The sequence below is a fragment of the Rhamphochromis longiceps genome, linkage group LG11, assembly GCF_057381845.1.
Source record: "Rhamphochromis longiceps isolate RC_006_pf linkage group LG11, R_longiceps_female_GT1.1, whole genome shotgun sequence".
Taxonomy (NCBI): Eukaryota; Metazoa; Chordata; class Actinopteri; order Cichliformes; family Cichlidae; genus Rhamphochromis; species Rhamphochromis longiceps.
Window position 1 is genome coordinate 22489181 of NC_140567.1, and position 26507 is coordinate 22515687.

The window sequence follows — 26507 nt, forward strand, 5'->3', positions numbered from 1 at the left end:
GTTCAGTGTTTAGTTTTGTTTGTTTTTATCTGTGGAGCATTGTTGATTTCTATTTTAGGAAGTATTAGTCTGAATTATGTCACTTTACAGCCCAGAGGGGGCAGTGAAAAGGCTGCGCCTCTCTTAGGCTCTAGAGATTATACCATACTGAAAATACTGACTGTAGGTCAGAGGTCTGAGAGGGAAAAATGAAAGACTACAAACCAGAGTGTCACTGAATTATTTTCTGTTGATAATGGGATGTATTCATATTTTTGGTTCTGTTGGTGGTGCCATAAATCACCCTTTTCTTCTATTTGTGATGGTTAATGTGCCTGTTTTGTCTCAGTACGTCATCAGTGTTTGGGATGAGGCAGTCTTTGTTGTTTGGTGTTTTTCTTCAGTTTTTCATCAGCCTTATGTTGCCACTGTTGTGTATCACGTGGTTTTGTTCTCAGGTAAGGATCACTATGAGTAATAACCACCCCAAATTTCTGGGTTTTATTTTAAAGTTGAGCTTTATTCCCTTTAATTATTAAAATGCAGTATTTCACTGTAATGGCTGGTTACCGTGGATAGATCATTGTTTAAAGTCTGTGTTGCGATTCAGTATGAATACAATTTGTATTGTTGGTAACTAAGCCGTGTACCTCAACACTAAACTCATTACTTTTTGCCTTCACCTCGTTCCAGCGGTCGTTTGCACAGACATACAGCAGATGTTTTACTGGATTTACCTTGTTATTCTTTATTTGAATAAACTACACTGAAACACTGACAACTTGATGGTGACATTTGAGTTTCTTGTCAACAGCAACAGGTGTGAGGAAAAGGTAATCGGGTATAGAAAATGACACATTTTCATATAGTACAATCTGAATAATGCTATTTTATTTACACTCACGCTGTAGTGGCACTCTACTGTGCAAAAGCAAGGAGACGTTTTAGGGATTCTCACAACACAGAGGAGTGAAATAGAGATCTTGTGTCTCCAATTTAAGGAGTTCAGGCACAGAGCACATGATCTCAGTGAGATACATGGAAAATATATTACTAATAAAAAGTCTTTCTTTGATATACTAGCTCCTAAACACGCCTGAAATGAACAAGGTGTAGATGAAAAATATTTCTTTCCAACTTCACACAGAATCTACTGCATTCAACAAAAACAATGTAAAAATTAATATGAATAAATTCATATCGATTCTGATCATCTTTAATATTTTACAATGCAGGAAGACAGACAGTTGTTTTTTTGGGGTTTTTTTTTTAACCCCATTTGTGCTAATGTTTTAAATTTGGCAACATTAACTTTATCATGCTAAAGATCTGCACTGCAAAATGAAGCATCTGGCTCATCCAGATAACTTTAGAAGTAACACTGTGCAACTTCTTGGTTGACTTGCACTATGAAAGGAGAATATGGATTCACCTCAATGCATTAACTGCTCAGGCCCCAATAAATTTATCTAAAAAAATACCATCCTTTCCTTGATCTCATGGAGCTCGTTGTGCGGACAGTGAAAACTCTATATACAAACAGACAAGGAGTCCTAAAGCCCTGAGGTTACTTGTTCACCTTATATATACGTCTTAATTATTGTTAAAGTATAATTTAACATCATTCCAACCCCTGACTTTGCTCAATAACCTCAAGTTAAATCTAAGTGGTTTGACAGTACAACCCTCAGGTGCGGTCTAGCAGTAGCTGTTGTGGCGTGCGTCGTTCTTCCAAGGGAAATCTGTCAGGGGTTGGTCTGCAGTGGTCCATGTGTCCTCTCTTTGTTGTGTTTTCGGAAAAAGGCCTTTCCAAACTCATAACTGCTGATCATGATGGCACAGGCTGGAGCCACTTTTATCACCCTGGGGAGAAAACCTGATAGAGAAACCACAGGTATGAGAAGAGTTTATATACAGTCTAAACAGAATGTATGCACTCTTTCAGTAATAAGGTTTCATGTATCAGGACATGAAAACAATCGGGCCCTTAGCAAGTCTTAAAATAAAGGTAAATACAACCTTAAGACGAACTATAAGAGAGGACATATATGTATGTATTTAAGCCAAAGCACAGAAGCAGCGTGTGAAAAAGTAAGCACACACTTAAACTCCTAATTTCTATGGAAGCTGTAAGTAGCAGCCAAGTGCTACTAATCAAATGAAGTTTTTCAGCTGATCAGTAAGTGTGAGCACCTCTAAAAGACCAGTTGGTGTCAAGTATTCACGTGTGTTCGCACAGTGTCAACGAAAAAGCTGCTTCTCTCTAAAAAGAGAGAGGAGGCAGCATGACTTGCATACATCTGAAAAAACCGCAAGACAGACGAGACCAAACTGGACATGTTTGGCTATAACGCATAATCCCACATCTGGCCAAAAATCACAAACAGCATGTCAGCACAACTGTGTCATAGGCTACGTTCACACTGCAGGCGAAAGTGCATCAAATCCGATTTTTCTGACCCTATGCGACTCATATCCGATCATGGTATGACAGTGTGAACGGCACAAATCCGATATTTTCAAATCCGATCTGGGTCACTTTTGTATGTGGTACTGAATCCGATACATATCCGATGTCTTAGAAATTGACTGCTGTTTGATGGTCATGTCGCATTAAATCCGTCTTTCCGTCACTGACACAAGACAGACGCCAATTATCAGCTCCGGAGAAGACATCGTGAACGCTTCCTGGACATCCCGTGAAACTGTTGGGAAGACAACGTTGGAGAAACGTGAACATTTTATTTGTACTGTATAATCTGCAGATTCTGACAGAAATCTGCAACTATCCTTTGAAGCACCGCTCCTCTAAAACAGCAATAAGGATCATTATTAGGTTATTTACATTATTATGTAAATAACAAAATAACTTAAAGCAAAAACTGGGAAACGTAAAGTCCGAAACAAATCTTTATATTAAGGCCATCAGTCAAACAATATTGTTTGCTCTGGGTCTAAACAGAGCGCGTTGTGTGTGACGTCTTCTTTTGCGCATGCGAGCCTGTTGGATTGTGTGTCCACAGGTGTTTGTACTTTGCGTCGTAATAAAATGACGGTAAAAGGCTCCGCCCACTTCCTATCCATGTCTTACCATGCAACAACTCTGTGAATGGACTGGAGAAGTGTAGTGGTAGAGTCCTCCGTCTGGAATGAGATATGTGTGTCGACTTTTTATTCTCCCTTAAAATTATTATGCCATAACGCTGCACAGAGCAGCTCTGCTAACAGGTTATGGGCCCAGAGCAGCAGTAAAGAGATCCTGTAACTGCCAAAGGAAGGGCAGCGTTTCCTGAAACCGCAAGTTACCGGCAGGTGTTAAAAGTTTGGCACGATTGAGTGAGTAAGCGTTTTTGTGCATCATGAGCAGACGCACGGCAGAGTCGGGCAGTCGATATTCCCGTTTGCAGTTTGATGGAGATGAAAGGAAATATGAGATATGGGAAACGAAGTTCCTTGGTCATCTCAGACTACAAGGTTTGAAAGATGTTATCTTAAAGGCTGAGGGTGATGAAGAAGCCGATGGTGAAGATGATGACAAAAATGCAGAAGCATATGCAGAGTTGATACAATTTCTGGATGACAAAAGTTTATCGTTAGTTATGAGAGATGCAGTTGATGACGGACGGAAAGCCCTAAAAATTTTGAGAGGTCATTATGCAGGAGTGGGCAAGCCAAGGATCATAAGTCTGTACACCGAACTTACTTCTCTCACAAATGAAAAGAATGAAAGTGTGACGGACTATATTATCCGAGCAGAAGCAATTATCACAGCGTTAAAAAATGCGGGTGAGTCATTAACTGATGGACTTCTGATCGCAATGATAATGAAAGGTCTACCAGAGACGTTTAAACCCCTGATTGTGCACGTTACACAGAGCGAAGCAAAAATCACATTTTCAGAGTTTAAAGTAAAACTCAGAAGTTATGAAGAAACCGAGAGAATGCGTGCGGCTGTAACTGATGACAACGTAATGAGGACAAAAGTGCAATTAGACCAGGATTCTACTTCATGGCGAGCAGATGACCGAAGATCAAAGAATAATGAGATTGTGTGTTTTAAATGTGGACTAAAGGGACACACTGCAAGAACGTGCCGATCCAGAGTATGGTGCAGTTTTTGCCGGAGTAGTACACACAAAGATGCGACCTGTAGAAGGAAGCTAAGACGGGATGAAGCGAGAGGGGTTGTGGAGAAGGACTACGCGTTCAAGACGGGCTCCGAACCCCAGAGGGTCCCGGACGGCGGCCAAGAGATGCTGAATAACCAGCTACTGGTGGATACGGGAGCGACGTCACATATCTTTACGAAGATCGAGAGTTTTAAGACTTTTGATGACACATTTCGACCCGAGGCTCATTGTGTAGAGTTGGCTGATGGAAGGCGGAGCAGAGGAGCTGCAAAGCGGCGAGGAGATGCTGAGATAAGTATGATTGACAGTAAAGGACGCAGTCACAAGGTAACATTGAAACAAGCACTCTACATTCCATCGTTTCCACAGGACATTTTGTCAGTAAAAGCAGCTACTAGTAACGGAGCCACTGTGGTTTTCAAACACGGGGACAGTTTTCTTAAACATGTTGATGGAACAAAATTCCCTATATATGAACACGAGAGACTGTTCTTTATAAACACTGTGCAAGAGTTTGAAGAGAAATGTAATGGATGTTTTGATATGCAAACGTGGCATGAAATTCTAGGACACTGTAATTATGAGGATGTTCAAAATCTGCAAAATGTCGTTGATGGAATGGAAATTAAGGGTAAAATCAACAAAAATATGCAATGTGAAGCCTGTATACAAGGGAAGTTTACTCAAACTAGGAACCGAGAACCAGATGAAAAGGCCAGGGCAGCATTAGAGTTGGTACATACGGATTTAGCTGGTCCGATTACGCCAAACTCTAAAGAAGGGTTTAAGTATATTTTGTCGTTTGTTGATGATTATTCAGGTGCAACATTTGTATATAATCTGAAACACAAAAGTGATACAACTCAAGCAACTGAAAGATTTATTGCAGAGGTGGCGTCATATGGGAAAATCAAGTGCATTCGTTCTGATAATGGAACTGAATTTACAAGCAGACAGTTCAGAGATTTATTAAGTAGACACGGCATTAGGCAGGAAACTTCGGCGCCATATTCGCCTCATCAAAACGGAACAGCAGAGAGGAACTGGCGTACACTTTTTGACATGGCGAGATGCATGTTAGTTGAGAGCGAATTGCCAAAGTCTTTATGGCCATATGCAGTACAAACCGCGGGAGTGATTCGGAACCGATGTTTTAACAAACGCACAGGTCAGACAGCGTATAAGATGTTAACTGGAAAAAGACCTGATCTTTCTAGAATGAAAAAATTCGGATCATTGTGCTATGCTTATAAACAAAATAGGGGAAAGCTGGATCCAAGATGCGACAAAGGTGTTTTCTTGGGATATGACAAAAATAGTCCAGCATATTTGATCTATTTCCCAAAAACCGGGAAAGTTGAAAAGCACAGATTGATAAAAATACTAAATCCCGCGACAATGGATCAACAAACACAGAGTGATCAGATGTATGAAGATGAGGTTTATGAATCCAGAAAAGATGGTGAACCCAAACAGACGAAGGATGAGGATATTCCAGATGGTAGTGAAAGCAGTCAAACTGAGTCCGAGGTTAAAACTGATGATAAAGTAGATGCTGGAGCTACACGTTATCCATCCAGAATCAGAAAGAGACCTGATTATTTGAGTGATTATATCACGGATGTGAAAGAGTGTGAAAATGAACAGATGCAAACCAGTGTTGATTATTGCTACAGATTGTTGTGTGAAATACCCACATCATTTAGCGAAGCTATTGTGTCAAGTGAGTCAAAAGAATGGGAAAGAGCGATGAATGAAGAAATCCAATCCCTTAAGGAGAATGACACATTTACTTTAACCACTTTACCAGAGGGTAAGAAAGCAGTGGGGGGTAAATGGGTTTATGCCGTTAAAAAGAACTCAGACGGATCAGACAGATATAAAGCTCGATTTGTGGCTAAAGGTTTTAGTCAAACAAAAGGAGTTGATTATGAGGAGACTTTTTCACCGACTGCTAACTTATCGAGTGTGAGAGTTTTGATGCAGAAAGTGGTTCAGGATGATATGTTGGTTCACCAGATGGATGTAAAAACCGCCTATCTACACGCACCAATAAATGAAGAAATATATATACAACAACCAGAAGGTTTTGAGACAGAATCAAGTGAGACTAATAAACTGGTGTACAGACTAAAGAAATCACTTTATGGGCTGAAGCAATCGGGTCGTAACTGGAACCAAACCTTACATGACTATTTAAGCAGTTGTGGATTTAGACAAAATATTGCTGATCAATGTGTGTATTCAAAAGAAACTGAAAGTGAAAAGTAATCATCATAGTGTGGGTGGATGATTTACTCATTGCAGCTAACAATGAAAATGTGCTTTCAGGCGTGAAAGAAATGCTCTCTTCTAAATTCCAAATGAAAGATCTGGGGAAACTTAACCATTTTCTAGGAATAGATTTTCTTCAAGAAAAAGAATGTGTCAAAATGTCACAGAAACTATATATTGAGAACATTTTAAAGAGATTTAACATGCAAAACTGTAAGCCAAGGTTAACACCTTGTGAACAGAAATGGACTCATTCTGATAAATTCGAGACATTACCAGATGTGAGGAGATATCGTGAAGCGGTAGGATGTCTTATTTATCTGAGCTATTGTACGCGACCTGATTTAAGCTATGTTGTCAGCAAACTGTCACAACATTTCAATGCGCCAACTGTTGATGATTGGACAGCAGTGAAACATGTTCTGAGGTATCTAAAAGGTAGTCGAGGAAAAGAACTGTGTTTTAGGAAATGTTCAAGTGGAAAACTAGGTCTACAAGCATACAGTGATGCAGATTGGGCATCCGATGTTTCTGATAGACGCAGTATGACAGGTTATTGTGTAAGCCTAAATGAAAATGGTCCTTTGATATCATGGAAAACCAAAAAGCAGACAACTACAGCACTATCAACTTGTGAAGCCGAATACATGGCATTAGCAGCAACAATTCAGGAATGTATGTATTTGACTTATTTGATTCAAGATCTTGATGAGTTTGAGTATGAAATACCTATGATATTGGAGGACAATCAGGGAACAATCGCTTTGTCAAAAAATCCAGTGAACAGACAAAGATGTAAACACATTGATGTGAAATATCATTTTATAAGGTCAGCTGTACATGAAAGGAAAGTGCTCATTGATTACTGTCCAACTGAGTCAATGGTAGCAGATATGATGACGAAACCAGTTTCAAAGTCTAAGTTAGACAAATTCTCTGTATTTGTGTTTGGAATGTAAGATGTTTTTTTCGGAGGATTGTTTTCCCCAACCTGTGTACAAGTGGGGGTGTTGGATTGTGTGTCCACAGGTGTTTGTACTTTGCGTCGTAATAAAATGACGGTAAAAGGCTCCGCCCACTTCCTATCCATGTCTTACCATGCAACGACTCTGTGAATGGACTGGAGAAGTGTAGTGGTAGAGTCCTCCGTCTGGAATGAGATATGTGTGTCGACTTTTTATTCTCCCTTAAAATTATTATGCCATAACGCTGCACAGAGCAGCTCTGCTAACAGGGCCGCTTTGAGCGTTCACACTAGAGCACGTTTGCTGTCGCATTTTATTTGTAGTGTGAACGAGCAGACAAAAAAAATCAGATTTGATCAAAAAATCGGAATTGAGCATTAAGACCTGCAGTGTGAACGAAGCCATAGTGACTGTCGAGCACAGTGGTGAGGCGGTCATGATGAGGGCTGGTTTTGCAGCCACAGAACCTGAGCACCTGCAATCATTAAATCAACCATGAAATCCTGTGTATACCACAATGTTCTTAGCTGAAATAGGGTCATGCAACACGACGACTGAACCTAAGAACAGCAGCAAATCTACAACGAAATGGCTGAAAAAGAAAATGAAGTCAAAGTCCAGACCGCAAACTGACTGGAATGTGGTGGCGACCTGAACAGAGCTGTGCGCGTTCGTGCAAATGTTCGTAAAGCTCATTTAATGGAAACAGCATTGTAAAGAAGAGTGGGCCAAAATGTATTTAAAGTCATACAGGAAATTATTACTTCATGTTACAGCAGCTAAAGGTGTTTCTACAAGTTACTAAACAGTAATATGGTATGTATGTAATATGCTGTTAATCTGAGGTTGTATTTACCAAATGTAAAGGTTGGCAAGAAGTGAAAAACTTTCATCATGTCCTGAAATGTAACGCTTTAGATTTGAAAGAGGGTGGAGGTTGTTTTTACAGCGAGTGTTTATGACTACCTCAGACTCGCCACTCACTGAGTCAAGGGTCAGTGAAGTACTTACCAGCAAACAGCCCTCTAAACCCGTTTTCTGCCACAATCCTGCACATCACATAGAAGGTGGAGGAGGCCTGACCTGGCACTGCAAACACAAGAGCACCAATTAGCAACAAACAGCATCATCCAACCAAAAACAGAGCACAAGAGATGTGGGTTTAACAATAAAAGGCAGCAGCTTTGCCTCACATATTCCATCACATCCTTACAGATGAGCTGAGAAATATCTTCATCGCTATGTTCATCTGAAGCTGTTACACTCTCTAAACTCCTCTGAGTTAGAATTGTTTAGGACAATCTTATCCTACACTGTGAGTGGATATTCTGCCACCCGTCTTCATTGAGACCGTTTGATGTTTACACCGAGTGGTGCACACTGGCTTAATGGTGTTTTTAAGGAGCACATGCAGGAGGGCCTGTTCCTCACTCAGCAGTCTTTAAAGGGCAAGGCTTTGAAAAGAGGAGTGGGGTCTGAAACAGGAGAGAAGGGGGCGTCTACAAACAGCTGGAGCAGCCATCACCATCATCCACAGAGGAGGAAGCACACACTTGAGGCACTTATTTGTGTTGCTTATCAGCACTGAGAAGGTTTAAGTGCTCCACAGGGCTTGACTTGAGATGCTTGTCGACTGTCACTTGAAAGTGTTGTGGCCTCTTAACAGAATGAGGAAGCCTTTTTGATGAGAAGTAAAATGTTTTAAAGCTCATTGTTGCTTTTATTTAACTCTGCAGACTTGGGTTATTTACCATGCCAACACAAATATGAACATATAGCATCAACATAACCTCCCCAAGTAGCTGCAGATGTACATTTACAATCTTCAGAAGCTTTAATTTAAAAGAAATTAAGCAGATTTACAGTTCTTTGCTTGCAGCTCTCCAAGCTCCACCTGTTTTCTTGTTTTGACGACATCAAAAGGCAAAGTTACAATAGATGCAATCTGAAAGAAATGACAAAAATGAAATAAGAAATGATACGCTGTAGTTTACTTCTGCTTTTTTGCTATCAAATATGTTTATCTGCAGGCTGGAAGTTGAATTCTGTGGAGTTTTAGACGAAAAATTAACTTACAGATCCTGAAACAGCTCCGGATACAAAGGTGATGGTCAGCGTGGGTTCTGTGATGTTAGACAAGCCACACAGCCAGCTCTTGCCCATCTCGTAGTTGTACCAGTACATGGCTGAGAAGGGAACGTCTCGGAGAAGCGTGGGCCCCAAACCCCTCCACAGAGACAGCCAGCCCTCTTTGGCCACTGCTGAGCGGATGCACTGGGTCAGCTCCCTGTACGACTGCTTCTGAGACTGCAGTTTAGTGCGGATCAACTCCAGAGGACTGATCACCGTCACCGAACCCACTTTCACACAGAGGAGGAAGACAAAGCAGTTCATGAAGTGATTTGTTAGTGAAAGTAACATGCTGCTGTGGCACTTTTAATGATTGAGCCTCTTTTTTCTACTTTAATAATCACTTACAGGCCTGTAAGTTAGACTAAAAATAACACTAACATTTTCTAAATAAAATCTAGCTTGTTGGATAAAATCAGGAAGCCAAGGCCACGGTGCAGAAGGTAAGGGTGGCTGGCCTTGAGACCCCCAACATTGTTAAAATGCTGATGTCTGTTATTAGGCATTATATGGCATATTTCAGTAGCAGTAGGACAGCAGTCAGCTCACCTCTAGCAGTAGCTCCTGCAAGGAGAGGAGCCATCTGAGCATATTCTCCCATCCTGACCCTCAGTGCTGCACAGAGCTGGTCGTAACATGTGAAGTAGATCACTGTCGCTGGGACTGCCATCACACTGGAGAAGGCACATAACAGAAAGCACATAACAGAAGGTACATAAATCATGCCTTACTTATAAAATTTTCTAAGCAGGTAAAAGACAGCCACAAAAATGCATCTAAATTTAAAAACTGTGAAGAAAGTTCTGTTTAATGATGCGTAACATAATTAAATATTTGGTTACGATCATTGAAGAAACTCTGAGGTGGCTCACTATGAATAAATACCACATCAAAGGAAAACACTCTGCTGTAATCACCACTGACCCACCACAGCTCAATAACTCAGGCGCCCAATCAGGAAATAGAAAAAAATAGACTTTACACTCACAGTGTTGGAGGCAGACCGCTCCATAATGACCTGATTCCCTCACGCCGTACTATGTTGACAAATGCATCCTGCAGAGATTCAGAGTTAGGAGTCAGTGAAGGATGATGTGCTCTGTGGCACTCAGAGGTTTTGTACTACAACACCTCTACTTAATACAAGCAGGAACAGTTCTATCAGCCACTAAAGCTAAGTTTAACTTGTCAGACTGCTAACTTTAAAACATTATACAGAACAAGAAGCTCACTCTCTGCACAGCATTTACTTTTAAGGGAACATTATTGGATTTTGTATATATTAATTTTGTTTTCTGTTTCTTTTTAAATTTTACTTTAAGAAGTTTGTAGTGCAGTAAACTCCACAGATGTATAATTTGATTATGCATCCATTCTGAAAGAGCAGGTAATGGATACTGATTTGTAAATAACTTCAGCTTATTATCTATTACACTGCAGTATATTTCTAACTAACTGGACAGCTCATTCTCTGATAATACTTTCTTTAAAGACATAATGCCTTTTGGAGTCAACTTGAAAGAAAGACAGATGTGAAATGTAAAAGTCAGGTCGGAGGTCAAATGTGCCATAATATTTAGATGAAATCTATAATGTGATATTTAGAACATGTACAATTTCTTCATTTTGCCAATAAAAACAAAAGCAGCAGAATTTAAAGCACAGTTTTACAGATAAATGATATTTTATGAAGATTAGACCTTATTTGATCTTGAGGAAAAGTTCATAGGTCCAAAGTAACCTGATATGTAAAATCTCCATCCCCAAAGCTCCCAAACAAAGGCAGTAGGAAACATAGTGGTAAATAGCTCTATAAAGCCTTCTTCTCAATCTGCTGACCTTGAGTAGAGGTCAAAGGACAAATGTGACATTACATTTAAAATCTTTATAAAAATAATATAATATTTATATTATATGTTCCCACTACACACCACACTTGTCACAGATTCTACGTTATAAGGCTTTTTGTCAATTTTCGACCATTAAATCGTTAAGTTGACCTTGACCAAGGTCAATTAACAAAGCAAGGCTTAAGAAGCAAGGCTTAATGAAGCAAGGCTACCGTGTTTACAGACAGAACGACACACAAACGATACTAAAAAACATGGCAGAAGGTAATTATAGAGGTAAACTGTAATGTGGATGTAAACTTTTACCAGCGTGCCACTAAAGTGACCTGGAGCTTTGTACCAGGCCTTGGAATTCCCATTTTCACATATACATATGTGGTCCATAAGTCCATTGCAGTAGACAAAGCATTTGCCTGAAAAATATTAACATCAACATTTAATACAGTGACATCAAACGCAGGCCGGCTGGATGTTCAGGTCAGCAAAATGCGAACATTTCGGTGAAGTTGTTACTGGCTAAACCAATTATTGAGTAAAATTCACTGCTGTTTCTAGTGTGGTAATGTGAAGCTAGCAGTACAACAAGGGTATGAAAATGTATGAAAATATAAAAGCAGTTTTGGAGCTTTGGATGTTTCATTGCAGGTATTAAACTCATCCTCCTTCACTGTTACACCGTCTCCCTTCCATTCACACACATGTATTCTGACTGTCCTGCCTCCACCTCTCAGGCTCTCTTCTAGCTGCTTCCTAATCCCACTCCTGATTCATATAGGTTATAAAGTTTATAAAGTGACAATTTATACTGCCCCTTAACTAAAATTAGTTTGACTCTCCTGGTTTAGTATATAATGGAGCCACAATAAACATAAAGACAGATCAAATGCTAAAACACAGGGACAAATGACCCTTTTTTAAGGGCCTCACATGGTTTCTACCTCTGTAATATCTCCAAAAAGTCTGCTATGGAAATAAGTTGATCTTTATTATTACTTTAATAATGCTTGTTTTTGCATGCACAGTATCACGGTCTGATATATGTAACATAATTTAAAACACAAATACAGTCAGTCAACACAGTGTAAATTCATTTCACCTTTGGGAAAGGGATTTTTCTGTGCTTGTAGCCTGATCTTCACAACATCCAGAGGTGTAACTGTAAAAAAAAAAAAAAAAAAAAGCAACTCAACATGATTGCCTGTGTTCAGGATGTTTGTCACAATTTTCATTTAATCAGAGAACAAACAATCAAAGCAGCAGTTCAGGAAACTTCTCCAAACCTCCGATTGATCAAAATAATTTTATAACACAATAACAAGTTGTACCTCACAAACCACCAGCTGAGTGTTAGTTAATAAACAAAGGCATGCTTATTGTAATGTAATAAGCTGAAGTGTAGGTGCCTCACCAAACAGCGACGTAAGGATGGCACCGGAGCAGGACGCCACCATCTGTTGGAGGGGAGTAATGGCGCCGGTGGCAGGAGGAGCAGGACTTTCATTATTCATCCTGTCTTCATAGAAAACAAACAAACAGACAAACATTTGATTGCTTTTAATACGGCTCCTATTTAATATTCACACAATAAATCATGACAAGGCTACGATCCCTAAAAAAATTACATGACAGGTCTCTGGCTAACTTTAGCAAGCTAACTAGCACAGTTAACTCCTTACCTACCTACTAAAGTCAGTCAGAATCAGCGACGTCTTTCGTGAACACGAACATTCCTCTCGGGGTTTAAACTATCCTCCTACTACGCCAGTTCCTGCTGTCCTAAAGTCTTTGAAAGCATAAACACGTGTGAAATTGCACCTGGGTAGTTCCTGACGCAAACAGAGCGTGATGACATAATTTAATTTCCAGCTGAGCACATTCCTTGACTTTAATAATTGTATTTATTTTTGTAACGTCAGATAAAATGACACTAAACGTGCATGTATACTACATTAAAGTTATTGTAAATGATACAATGTACTGATATAATTGTCTTCGTATAATTTACTTTAGTTTGATAATAGTGGGGAAACGCCACATCCAAGCATCAAGAATATGTTTACGTATTTTTTTGCGTTGCCAGGTTTGGAGAGCATTCCGTTTCACATCAACACCTCTGTTTTTGAAACTATCGATAATTGGACGGCTGTAACGTTCATAAAAGACAAGTTTTCAGATAAATAATATTACATTTGTTCAATTTAAAAACTAACTCAATAACATAGCGCCTTTTAACGTGGAAATGGTTACGAAGTTGGAAAGCGTCAAACATGGCAACATACACCGTCTCCGACACCGGATTTAAAGCGGGAAAGGGACGTTAAGCAAATGGTATTGTTAAAGTTTATTATTTCTGGATGAGGAGCTGTAAAACCGTATAACCGTGGATATCCTGTGAGAAACAAATCTGCCGACAGAAGTTTAGGGACGTTTTTCGACATTTACTTGCATAAAAATGTGAGCAAAGAGGCTAATCGGCGAAGCTGTGTGTCCGCTGTGGAGGGAGGCTGTGAACGTACGTTAAGTTTACATTTAAGACCATTAAAATTGATTAACATGGGGACAGCGAGCACTGTGCTTCAGCTAACGTTAATGTTAAATTTTGTTTACGCATTACTGTGTAATAGATGGTTGTTTCCTTGCATTTTACGTCCAATTTTTCAAATATGCGTTTTCTTTTGTTTACACACAGAGGACTGACGAGGCCTTTGTGGAGTATGTTAACTCAAGACGAGGGGAGAAGAAAAGCAGCCTTTTCTCGATGAACGAGAATAAAATGAAGACAAAACGCAGTCAGAGGCTTCCGGGACCCAGCTGGCAAGGTACCTGTAGCGTTTATTTCCGTGTTTTGCATTTAAAATTTAAAACGTAGATTTAACCAAACTAGCGAACAGCTAACACCGTAACGTACGAATGTAACGCTAATGGATCTTTTGCGAAGTTATTTGATTGTTACTTTTCTTAAAAATAAGCTCTTTTGAACCAGATTGACTTGAATGTTAAAACAGTTGATATAGGTTCGTTTGTTTACTTAGCTGCTAATTCAAGTAAGGATAAACTTGATATAAAACGTGCTTTAAGCGTCAAGTTTGTCATTGGAGATCCTAATCCAATCTCTCTTTTTGTTTATGTTTAATCAGTGTCTGGGAAACTCGCTGTAAAACTCACTTGTCTGATAAAAATCACTTGTGAAATGGTTTAACATTTAAGTCTTTCTCTTGTGCTATAATGTTATTCAGGAAAAGGTGGACATACTAGTGACAAGGTGAAGCTGAGTCAGGCGAAACGTACATCAGTTCCCACACAAGTCAAGCCTTTTGCTGGAAAAGTGTTTTACCTGGACCTACCATCAAACAGAGTTGCAGAAACTTTGGAGAGTGACATCAAACAGCTTGGAGGGGTGAGACATTATTTGGTTACATTCACTGGCTCAAACTTGCATTTTGTCACACTGCTTTTGTACTAGCTTAACATATGAACTATGAAGCTGCGTATACACACCAGCCACTCTGTTGGGTACACCTATTTGTTCATGCAAATATCTAATCAGACAGGCTGGTCTGAGTATTTCAGAAACTGCTGATCTAACGGGATTTTCCCACACAAGCAGAAAATATCCAGTGAGCAGCAGGTCTCTGGGCAAAAATGTTTTCTTCATGTCAGAGGAGAGTGGCCAGACTGCTCCAAGCTGCTATCAGTAACAGTAACTCAAATAGCCACAAACAAACAATGTACATCACATCAAACCTTGAAACAGATGGGCTATGGAAACAAAAGACCACACTGGGTGACGCCCCTGTCACAAAAAAAGAGCATCACATGCCTACAATTAAAGCTACAATTCACACAGCATTACTTAAATTGGATGACAGTAGACTGGAAAAAGAAGCCTGGTCTGATGAGTCTTGATTTATGTTCTAACATTTGGATGGTAAGCTCATTTAGAAAAAAAACAACAACAACAAGAAAGAATTGCCCCATCCTGCCTTGTGTCAGTGGTTAGGTTGTTGTTGGTGGTGTAAGGATAGGGGTATTTTCTTGGCTCACGTTGGGACCAGTCTTCTTGCTGACCATGTCCATCTCTTTATGTCCACATTGTACCCATCTTCTGCTTTCAGCAGGGTAACATGGCTAGTCACAAAGCTCAGATCATCTACATTTGATTTCTTGAACATGACAGTGAGTTCACTGTACTCAAATGTGCTCCACAGTCACCAAAATCTCAATCCAATAAACCACCTTTTTGACATGATGGGAAAAGGTTTTTCATCACGGATGTGACGCTGATAAATCTGAAGCAACTGTGTGATGCCTTCATGTCAGTATTGACCTGTTTGCAGGAGTTTGTTGAATTAATGTAATGAAAAATTAAAGCCTGAGGTCCAACCAAATACTCCAGTACTTACTGGAGAAATAAGTCAAAACTGAATACATTTCACTCAGAAGTAGTATGACTAGAAAATGCTAGTAAGGTTACAAACATGACCAGACATTCAGTAATATTTTTCTTTTAAAGGCTCTGGGACATGTTTACTCTGTGAATCGAATAGACAAATAATTATTCTTGAGTTTTTCTCAAAACATTTTATATTCTTTATCTTTTCGCTCAGACTGTGGAGAAGTTCTTCAGTAAGGACATCAAGTATCTGGTATCTAACAAGCGGGAGGCTAAATATGTGAACTGCCTCAGACAGGACTCTCCTGTTCCTAGCCCAGACTCTGGACCGAGTTCGCCGTATCCTTGCTCAAACCCACACCGGCCTGGCAGCCATGGCGACATCAAGAGCAGATCTCAAGGACAAACCGACACGGTGAATTCACCATGATGTGTCTGTTTTACCGGGATTGATCTCACTTCTTCTCTGAACCTGTAGATCATTTTTCTAGTTATTGATATACTTTTGCATTATCTGTTGTTGTTTTGCAGTTTGTTACAAGCCGAGGGAAGTTTCTGGTGGAGAGAGTAGTGAAAGAGCAGGTTTGTTTTGTCAGCATGAATGATACTTACTGAGGGCTCTTAATTGCTCTGCTAATACACACTTGTTTGTTTTTAGGAAAGGATTCAAGTAAACAAGATCCTGTCAAACGCCCTGGAGTGGGGTGTGAAAATCCTATATGTAGATGGTATGTTTTTTGTGTGTGTGGTATCTGTTTTAGTTGAAGTAATTTTTCTTCTTTGTATGAAATTAAGTTCATTCTGCTTTGACATCTGTGACTTTTCTAAATTTATTTGTGCCAATTCCAGATTTAATGGCATATGTTCATAAGAAAAAAAAGATCATCAAAAGCTCAGTTCCTGCAGCCACTGCGACCAAATTATGTGTAAGTTGAGAATTTCCAGTGTATACTAGGAAAAATAGTCCAACTTTATATTAAGTTATTTGTTTAACATTGGAAGTGTTCACTTTTTTCTGTCGTTTCTAACAGGACAAAGCTGATTCTGCAGCAAAGCAAGGCCTAGAGAAATGCAAAGGTAGACCCCACCCAGACAAATTACTGAGCTTTGCTGGTATATTTTAGTTGACCTCTTCAGGCTGGTATTCTTCTTCTTGCTTTGCTAATAAACGATCTATGTTTTGTATTCCAGGCGGGCGGATTGGTAAACCTTTCATCAAGGTTGAGGATTCAAGTAGGTAAGAAGTCAGTCAGAAGAATCCAGCATCCACCTGCTGTCATGAAATTGTTCCTGTGATTTTTAAAATGGTTTCCTTCTCTTTTGTCAGGCACTACCGTCCAATCTACCTCACAATGTCAAACATGCCTGAGTTCAACCTGAAAACCACTGCTCCCTGTAGTCCGTTCTGTCCTGAGGAGAAGGATCCTCCTGCAAACAAACAGCGGGAACAAAGGTATGTCCCCTTCCTTTTTAAAAAAATCTCTCGCCACTTTAACCCCACCAATTTTATACTGGTGGGGTTAAAGTGCTGAGTGCTGCTTAAACATTTTAAATATGCTATGGAGTGCAGTCACAGTTTCCCCATGTGTCTTATGTAACTTGATCAAAAACTAATATCAGGTCATCATGGGCATGAATGTCCTGGCAAGTCTGGTATTGTAATCATTTGACCCTGAAAATTATCAAGGAAATCCTTAAAAGCCTGAAAATACCATGACAACCATGCCCATGATAGGTGTAAGGCTATCTCTGATCATAGCTGTGGGTCTGAAAAGTTCTGAACCATGCAATTGTAAATGGTACTGCTGGAGCTGCTCAAGAGGTCTTAAATGAACTCCTGAAGAGTTTATCAAAATACTAAACTTTTTTTTTTCATTTGCTTTATTTGCTAATCCTCTGGGCTACTCTGAAACAGAGGTGTGAAAGCCTCAGTCAGTGAGGAGAGAGCTCAAGGACGAAAGAAGAACAGAGAAAAGAAACGAGGCGGCTACTGCGAGTGCTGTATGATCAAATACAACCAGCTTACGATGGTAAGTTTGTAAAACTGTCACACGGCACAGTGCACACAAACTGTTTTTACAATCCTGCTATTTCTAAATGTGAGAACTTCCACACAAGCACTTATTTTGAAAGTCTTTGTGCAGATGCTAAGAGATAAATAATCCCTGGTGAATGATCTGGTATGAAGGGGTATGATTTCGGTTTGGTTAACATCCACGAATTTTCACTTAAACCTGTTTTTGGAAACAAAATGGAGAATCTTTGACTGGCAAAATCCGTTTTAAATGCTAAACAAGGTGGTTAGCACTGTTGCCTCACACCAAGACGGTCCTGATTCAATTCCACCATCAGGCCGGGGTCTTTCTGTGTGGAGTTTGCATGTTCTCCCCGTGTTTGTGTGGGTTCTCTCCGGGTACTCCTGATTCCTGACTAAAATGTGTCATAATTTTCTAAAAGGCTCCAGGTTCGCTGTCCACACTGCGACGCAAAAACAGCGTTTTCAAATGTATCTGCTTTGGAGAGCGTTTTCAAAACGCTTCGTTTTCCTTGACCAAAAATGCCATTTTAGTGTAGACGGATGGCCAAAACGGAGAGAAAAAGATGCATTATCAAACAAAAACAAATTAGTGTGGACATGGCCTTTGTGGGGATAGGTTAACTGGTAACTCTAAATTGCCCATAGATGTGAATGTGAGTACGAATGATTGTTTGCGCATGTGTGTTAGACCTGCAACATGTGCCATATTTCTTATATGGCACATATATACAGGAGTTAGCTCGAAACACTTCCCTCAAGTCAAGCTGCCCGAGATTCACAGAATTTACAAAAATGTTACATTTTTGTGATTTATATTGTTATCGGGACGATAGAATTCTTATATCGGGATATGAGATATTGGTCATATCGCACAGCCCTAACAGGACCCACAGCGTATTATCCTTCTTTAATTACACTTATTAGTCAAAGTCACACTCTTAATATTTTGATGGACTGCCTTTAACTTTCATGACAATGTGCAATCCTTTGATAAGCTCATCCAATATCTCGAATCAAGAGAAAAACGTTTTTGTTTTGTTTTTCTAATTATCATTGGTTTTACTAGGATCTTTTAAAGTCATTTGTCTGGAACAGGATAAATCCGGTTATAAGACTTTTTTTTTTTTTTTTTTTTAATAAGATTTTTTTTTTTTAATTGCTTTAATATTTATGCTCCTTTTGCAAACTGTAGAGCTTTTCAGGATGACCTCAATGATAAATGGTTGTTTTAAAGCTACACAGCTGTTTAGTCTCAATCCTTTGCGTTCTCTTTGCACTCTGTGTGCAAATGCTCTTACTTACATTATAAAATACAGATTTTTTTTTTAAAATCTTTTTTTAATGATTTGATTTCACCAAATCTTTAAGTGATCTCAGGATTATTCAAGATTTATTTATTTTTTTGGTGACCACTTTGTCAGACAGTTATTCACCCAGTTTCAGTAGTTTCAGCATCCTCCTTAGTTGTTTGCTTAGCTTCATGCAGGCTAATGTGTGGGTGTAATTCTGATTACACCCACACATGTGCTACAAAGCACTGTTTTACTTATTGTGAGAACTGCAAAGTAAGAATTTCATTTTTCTGTGTAACCATTTGTGTTTTGCAGTGTACATGACAATAAGCTTCTTGAATAATTTGACCTTCTGAAACGGAGTAATATCTTCTCCACTTTGATGGGCTGTGTCTTCTGACTTTAGCTGTTTTAAGAGGTTACCAGAACATTAGTTAAGGTTAAATGTTTTAATTGCTGCAGTAATTATCTGATAGAAGGCTCTTTATTTGCTTAGCTAGCAGATGTGTGGTACATTTCTTTGTTGGCATTTCCTAACATCATGTAACATAATATGAAACTAACTGATAAACTTGAAAACATTATTAAGTTTTTGTTTTGGGTGATAGATGTAGTGTATATGGAAAAAAGCAGATTTACAACTTTAGATCTGTTACTTTGATTACATTAATACAGATTATCTGGTCCAGAATGAACCACTTTCACTCCAGTTAAGCACAGTATTGCTTGCAGACATGGATAGAAATGTATTAATGATAAATTGTGTCAAATAAAGTATTTAACTGAGAAGGAAACTAACCAAACCTGTATGTTCGTATATCTGTTTCAAGTCCCTCATCAGTGTTCTCTGGTGTTTAACACAATCATGGAAAAACTGCTTTTTGGCTGCTTTGCTCTAATGGGTTGCTCAGTAAATTGCTTTTATTCACTGTGAACAGTTATGTGGCAGGAGCTTCAAATGCCTCTTTTTGTATGTAGGTGTTTGTGCCGTAGAGCCTCACTGGCCTTGGATGGACTGCGGTAATTCTCCATTATTTAACTGTGTCTTTTTTGTTCAGCATCTGCAGAGTGAGAGTCACAGGGCTTTCTCTAAGAGTGATGAGTACTTGCTGGTGGACAGATTGATTTCAACCTTGAACCACAACTTCATGCACGTTAAAGGAGCTAAACTCAAAAGGTAATTTTTTGGGGGGGGAGGGTTTTAGCAAAATTTGTCAAAAAACAAAACCCCATTTAAATCTCTTGTAAAATGTTTTTCCTTAATATTTTTATCCCACGTAGCTAATTAAAGGGTTTGTTTTGTTTTTTCTTTGATTCCCATTAGACCAAAGTGCAGTGTTTCCTGTGTTCTGATTGCTCCTGGACCATGTAGAAAACCTGAACTAAGGTACGAGGGAGATCCTTCAGAGACTGTTCAAGAAGAGGAGCCATGGACAGTTGATGTGAACGAAGAATTAAATTCCAGACAGGATATAAAAATCGCGTCCGTGCCTGCCTCTGCTGAATTGATTGACAGAGAGGGCGACCAGAGGAGCTGCTACACTTACTCAGACAGATCCAGGCACAAGTTGCTTGAACGTAAACGGGTGTGCAGACAGAATTCACACACTGCCCGCACCCAAAAATCTAATCAGCCTCAAAGTCCTCAGTTCGAGTCAGAAGAAGCCCCATCAAGAGGTGAATTTCTTCCCTCTTTGCCCACCAGAGATTGCCAGGATGACCTGCTGGACCAGATGCCTCATGAGGACATAAACAGCTCAACTTTGCGCGTTGATAATATGAACATACAGAATAATTTGGCCTCAAAAAGCCTCAGTTTTTTTGAAAATGAACAAGAGTCTGATAAGAAAGTGACTGGAAAAAATGACTCTGGAAAGAAAAAAGGATGCCTTCCTACAGAAAGCTGCTCTCCAGTCCAGAAAATTCAGAGGAGGATAAAAGTTTACAAGCACAAAAGACGAAAATTGGACACAAACGTCGAACATGTAGAGCCTGGCGATGTTTCTGATAACTCTTTATTGAAGCTCTGGAAGCTTTTCCAGTCCAGTGATGACATGGATGTGGAGTTTCACGGCTTTGAGGACTACAAATAGACAAGCTAAAGGGATTAGCTTGAATTCCTGTGTCCTGGACTACACAAGCTGTTAGATTTAAGATGTTAATAGAAGGTCCTGGCTTTTGTGTTTGATAAGAAATGCATCAGCTCTCCTCCTTCAATCAGATGATGGTGATTTTTAACATTTTGTTTACAGAGTAGTATATATTGTAAAACTTAGAGTGGCCCTAGTAATATTGTTATTGTTATTTCTAACCATATAGCCCTAATCCCCCCCTCCCCCATAGAGCCTCTCTCTATGAAATCATATGGAGCTAAGAATGGGAAAAACAGTCTGAAGCCTAAACTTTTTGCTCATTGACATTATGTTCATATACAGTGACATCTTTATATGAAGCTTTGGCCGTCCTAAAACAAACTAAATAAGGGAAAACACAAAAGAGTCCCTTTTTAAAAGGGACAGCAACTGCAAGTCAGTATTTTACATACTTGAACCTGTAAAAAGTACATGAAATCAGTCAAACCATTTCTTTGACCAGAGTAATCTGCTGAGTACATGAAATGTAGTGCCAGCTTAACGTTAGCTCCAAGTCCCTTTTGCTCAGTCTACATCTAACTTGACTTGAAGACAGTGCGTGGTTGTGTGGCTCTCCTGCTTCTCCTGTGAACGGGCATGTGTTTAATAAAGGAAGTGAGCAACTCTCTTGAAATGGTCGTTTTCTGTGAAAGAATATTGTGAATACATTTCAGTATTTTGACACTGATGGGGTACGGTAATGTCAGAGCAGCTATGTTTTGTTTTATTGCCATTTTGGGAAAAAAAACCTATGAAAAATTGGTGCAAGAATTTTTATTTTAAATGATTTTCTTTCCATGAATGCTGACTGTAGAATTTAAAGAGCATCTTATGGATAAAAGGCAGCTTCAGTCATGACAATTATCTTTAATCCTTTCAGACACAAGGATGTGGATGTGTAATTCAAATAAATGCCTGTTGTACTGTGAGCGTCTCTTTCTGTGTGTTGTAATGTGAATGACCTGCAGGTTGTCTGCATGGTATTTGGCGTTATGTGTGACATTTTAAAAATTCTTCCTAAGTGCACTTTTTATGACCCCGCCATGCTTTTTTTTTTTTTTTTTTTTCTTTCTTTCTCCCTCTCCTCCTGATGCATTAGCTCAGTGTCTTCCTTTTCCCTGCATTTAGTGCATTAGCATAGTGCCCTTGTTCTCCCTCACCACTCTCAAATGGATGTGCTGGGTCAAATGGGACTCTGCGCCACTGGCATTAAGAAAATGAGCATCGATGTGTTCTGAGGTACAAGCACAGTGATACTGGCGACTGCTGAATCCTGACATGGCCATCTTTCATGCTGGTTGCATCCTGTTAGCACTGTTTTATCATCATACTTAACAAACCATCATTTCTGACTAATATGGCTTACATGCATACCTGTATAAATATTGGCTAATAATGGAATACAGCATATATTATACATAAGGAAATTTAAAGAGTTTCACAAATGTATAGTTTGTCCATTAGAGGGCAGTAAAAAATTTGATTTTTCAAGTGTGTAAGGCCCTACTGAGCACATATTGAATATTTCTTGCTGCTGTTTACTAAATTTAAAAATTAGGACTTTTTCTGCTTTTACTGGACTGGTGCCATGTTTGGGATAATTGTCATGCTAAAAAATAAGCTGTTGTCAATCAGATGCTTTCCAGATGGTACTGCATGGTGGATCAAAATGTGATGGTACTTTTCTGTTTTCAAAGATTCATCAAATATGATAAAATCCCCCAAACCACACTCTGAAATTCGGCCCCACACCATGACTGAGCCTCCACCGTGTTTCACAGATGGCTGTAGGCACTCACTGTCGTACTTTTCTCCTGACCTCTTCTGAACAGCCAGAAATTTTGACTTTGAATTAATGACTACACAACATCTGTTACCACTGATTTTCAGTCCAGGTCTTGTGTAATTTGTCATGCCTCAGCCTTTTTCACCTGTTTTCCTTCCTTGAGAATGGCTTCTTGACTGACAGCCACCCTTCCACTGAGGCCATTTCTAATGAGGCTTCAGATAACAGTAGATCAACTATAGGTACAGATCCATCTGTCAGGTCTTTGAATTATTTCTTTCTATTTCTTAAGAACATGGGTTTCAGATACTGTTCACTTGTTGTAGATTTAGCTTTCTGGGTTTTTATTTTTTAGGCCTGGTACTTTTATATCTACTTGTTACTATATTACCAAGACAGCCAATAGCCTTTTGGCAGTCATGTTGTTGGTGCAAAAATATAATTTTATTCCTGTCAAACTATTACCTTTGATATTTTTCATAGATTCGACTAAGCAAATGGAAACAAGTGTATCTTTGGCAGTAATCTACAGGTATGTAAGTGAGAGGATAAACCACGCACACTAAAAGGCCGCTGTGGTGTGATGGGTTTGTCACTGATCCTGGCTCATGCAGTGGAGTTATCAAGTGTAGGTAAATATTTATAGGTTGTTTTGAATGAGCACTGTACATTAACCGACTATGGGATCTCCAAATTTACCCGATCAACTCATCTCTGAAGGAAGATGAAGAAGCAACATCAACAAATAAGAAAATATCATTTGACTAGAGAGACAAAATGGTCATATACTCTAAATTGCACAATTTTATCTAATTGTCTTGTTTTTTTTCCTGGGTTGGGGTGGAGGATGCCTTTTTTGGAGGCCTGGCAGATGATGGAGTGAGTCATTATGATAACAACAGGCAAGACTGGGCAGGAATGGCGCTTCTGCAGCGATTTAACATGGAGGAGCTTTTATGTCGTCCCAGATAGGTCCAGTCGGCGGAAGGCCGAGCCCACATTTTCTCCTCATCCAACCTCCGCTCATATTTATGCATTAGGCGTCTCTGCAGTGAGCCACCGAACACTCATGTGTTTTAAGGAGGTGTCCCTAGATCTCCCTCCCATCCTCCCGCCCTCTCTGTTTCTCTCTCTCTCTCGCCTCCAGCATTCTCCGCGCTGCTGATCCGCGGGGTTTCGGTGCGCTCAAACGCGCTCGGCGTTCAGACTCCTAAGCACCCCCGATGGCCCCCCATCAGCGACACTGCACTAACCAGACGACCAGCCCCGGCTTGAAGCTCCCTTAGCGAAGGCAGGACCCCGAGAGTCCTCTCCTGGAATACCGCATTGTTTATAATTTCCAGCCACACAGAAAGAGAGAGAGACGGAGGAGATGGTGCTGATGATGCGCCCGCGATGGTGGATTTCCCTTTTGTGCGTCTGTGAATTGATGCACGTCGGTCACCAGAGCAGCCCTAACGCCGGAGATGGTAACTGATGCTATTTTGGATGATGCATGAATTGTTATTGCGCAGCCAAAGCGTTAAATCACTATCAAAGGGCCTGTGTTTATTTGTTAATCAACGCCTCGTCTGCTTCATGCTTCCTGAATTTAAAAACATGCACGCAACCCACAGCTGTTCCACTGTGTGAAAAGGAAATGAAAACCATCGACATTTTAATCATAACTGTTTGTGATCCGCGCGTTTCTATCACTGCTGATCTCCGCGCGGAGGAACGGGGCGCGTAATGAAGTCGGTGTTGTCCCCTTTCTCTCTGTCTCTCTCTCTGTGCAGGAGACGCCTTGTCGAGCTTGAAGGCTCTTCGTGATGCGGGTAGGTTTGTCGGGAAGGAGGACACGGTGCCTCTCCGCCTGCTCTACAGCAGGCACAACCACAGCCAGATCACACAGGACGAGCTCAGCACCAGGATTAAAGCCAGCGCCAGCTCCGACTCCACGCAGGTACACAAGGTGCTTTCGTGTTGTGAGGGTGGAGTGTGCGATTGTGGAAAGATGCCTCTGTGTTTACAGTTGTCTATTTTATCCATTCAACCCCTCCCTACGTGTCCTCACGGTTGGGGGTGGGATCATTATTTAGCAAGCAGGGATACAAAAAAAGGACGCTGACAACATTTTGACACGAGCAGGTCACACTAATTACACAGCCTGGAGGTGCTATATGGGTCATAAGCAAAAGAAGAAAAAAATCCCACTGCAACCTACACCCATAAAATGCTTTAAAATACTAAGATTAGTGATAGGACCTCTGAGTTCATTTATCCCCACTCAAAATGATCGACTATATGTCACCTGCTCAAACCGGATAATTAATATTTTAGCTTGCATCTCGTCCGTCCAGCTGGGTTGTTGTCTCAGCAGCTGCCTCACCTACCACCTCAAAAACGCTGCCTAATGTCCCACTAGGCAGCATTTTTCACCTTACACATGAAAACGAATGACCAGAAGCTTTCTTATTGAGCCTATGATCAGCAAACTTTGGCTTGGCACATGTATACCAGCGTCAGCATGTACTGCGAGCTGGGCGATCACTGTTGACTTGGTCTTAGAAGCGCTCTGGCCTGTCTTTTGGGTCATTTAGAAATAGGGTTGGGTTGTTTCTTTTGTCCACCAGAGGGCATTAAACTCTATTGTCAGCAAATAAAACGGGCGGTTCAGTATTTTGTATAATAATACTGTGATAATAACTACTTTAAGGACTCATTATTTTTTTTAATGGAGCTGTTGTTTATTATGAAAAATTGATATATGTTGCTGATGTTAGCTGATCTTTTGGGTATGGCGCGGTGAATATTTTAATATTTACTCTACAGTTCTGAAAAAGGACTGGTCTCTAAAATGGCAAATTACTTAAATAAAGACATAAATATTTAAATGCCTCTGCAGATATGTATATGATTGCATATACTATGTACTATGTAATATGATTGCCTGCAGCAGCCCCTGTTTTTGGATGTTAGCGCCAAGAACCAAGAAATACACTGTAGACTTACAGGTAATAAAGAGTATGGTTGGATTACACTTCGGACATGATCACCCAGAAAATTATTAATGTTTGAAAATTATTCAGAGAGCTGTTATTGAAAACTACCAGCTGCGGAAAAGCCTGGAGGCATTTGGCTTTGCCTGCCTACCATGACTAGTACAGTGCGGTAATAGTGTAGCTGTGTTCACTGAGTCAGTTCAGTCTGCTGGGTTCCTTTCAAGGAATGAGTCAGTTAGCATTGTACAAACATGTTAAGTGTTTTTAATTTGTATGGCTTAGGCTTGAGTAAGGCTAGCCTACTCAGGGCTCAGCGAGCGGAGAGGGCTACAGATGGCATCAGGCAGGGAGGTGTTAACCCTTTGTCTCTCTCACACCTCAGCCTGAGCTGCAGCCCATTGGGTAAACAAGCTAAGTTGAACCATCTGCCGTCAGATATCATTTTAATGTTTTCCTTTTGAAGCTCATTCTAGTCTCACGGCAGGTTTGTGGCACAGGCTTGCTGTGAACTGAATTTCAGAGGTAGCGTTTCTGCAGAGCAGCACAACAGTTTTCTA

General features: G+C 40.0%; 3 protein-coding genes across 8 annotated transcripts in view; 2 read left to right on the plus strand and 1 right to left on the minus strand.

Moving 5' to 3' along the window:
* Positions 1-552: 552 nt before the first annotated feature.
* On the minus strand, positions 553-13192 carry slc25a40 (solute carrier family 25 member 40). 4 transcript variants are annotated; one of them, XM_085422945.1, is made up of 10 exons: positions 13009-13192; positions 12737-12837; positions 12425-12484; positions 11635-11741; positions 10467-10534; positions 10028-10152; positions 9425-9708; positions 9212-9293; positions 8360-8437; positions 553-1855 (listed from the first exon to the last, which is right to left on the minus strand). In XM_085422945.1, the coding sequence occupies exons 2-10, from the start codon at positions 12834-12836 to the stop codon at positions 1725-1727; spliced, it is 1035 nt and encodes a 344-aa protein (XP_085279071.1). In that variant the 5' UTR covers position 12837; positions 13009-13192; the 3' UTR covers positions 553-1724. The 4 variants fall into 4 exon arrangements, with proteins under 4 accessions (XP_085279071.1, XP_085279072.1, XP_085279070.1 ...); XM_085422946.1 differs by having other exon boundaries at positions 13005-13192; XM_085422944.1 differs by having other exon boundaries at positions 12737-12841; positions 13005-13192.
* Positions 13193-13498: 306 nt separating this feature from the next.
* dbf4 (DBF4-CDC7 kinase regulatory subunit) lies at positions 13499-22112 on the plus strand. Its single transcript, XM_085422941.1, has 13 exons — positions 13499-13656; positions 14018-14147; positions 14565-14725; positions 15936-16136; positions 16253-16303; positions 16380-16449; positions 16571-16647; positions 16753-16798; positions 16913-16958; positions 17049-17174; positions 17637-17751; positions 20110-20228; positions 20376-22112. The coding sequence occupies exons 1-13, from the start codon at positions 13654-13656 to the stop codon at positions 21142-21144; spliced, it is 1914 nt and encodes a 637-aa protein (XP_085279067.1). The 5' UTR covers positions 13499-13653; the 3' UTR covers positions 21145-22112.
* Positions 22113-24055: 1943 nt separating this feature from the next.
* Positions 24056-26507, plus strand: part of adam22 (ADAM metallopeptidase domain 22) — a 70443-nt gene continuing 67991 nt past the window's right edge. Inside the window, exons 1-2 of one of the 3 annotated variants that reach the window (XM_085422949.1) lie at positions 24056-24438; positions 24745-24911. In XM_085422949.1, the coding sequence (XP_085279075.1) occupies positions 24342-24438; positions 24745-24911 (264 nt within the window). In that variant the 5' untranslated portion in view covers positions 24056-24341. The remainder of the gene's footprint in view (positions 24439-24744; positions 24912-26507) is intronic. The other 2 variants (XM_085422947.1, XM_085422948.1) reach the window with 2 other exon arrangements.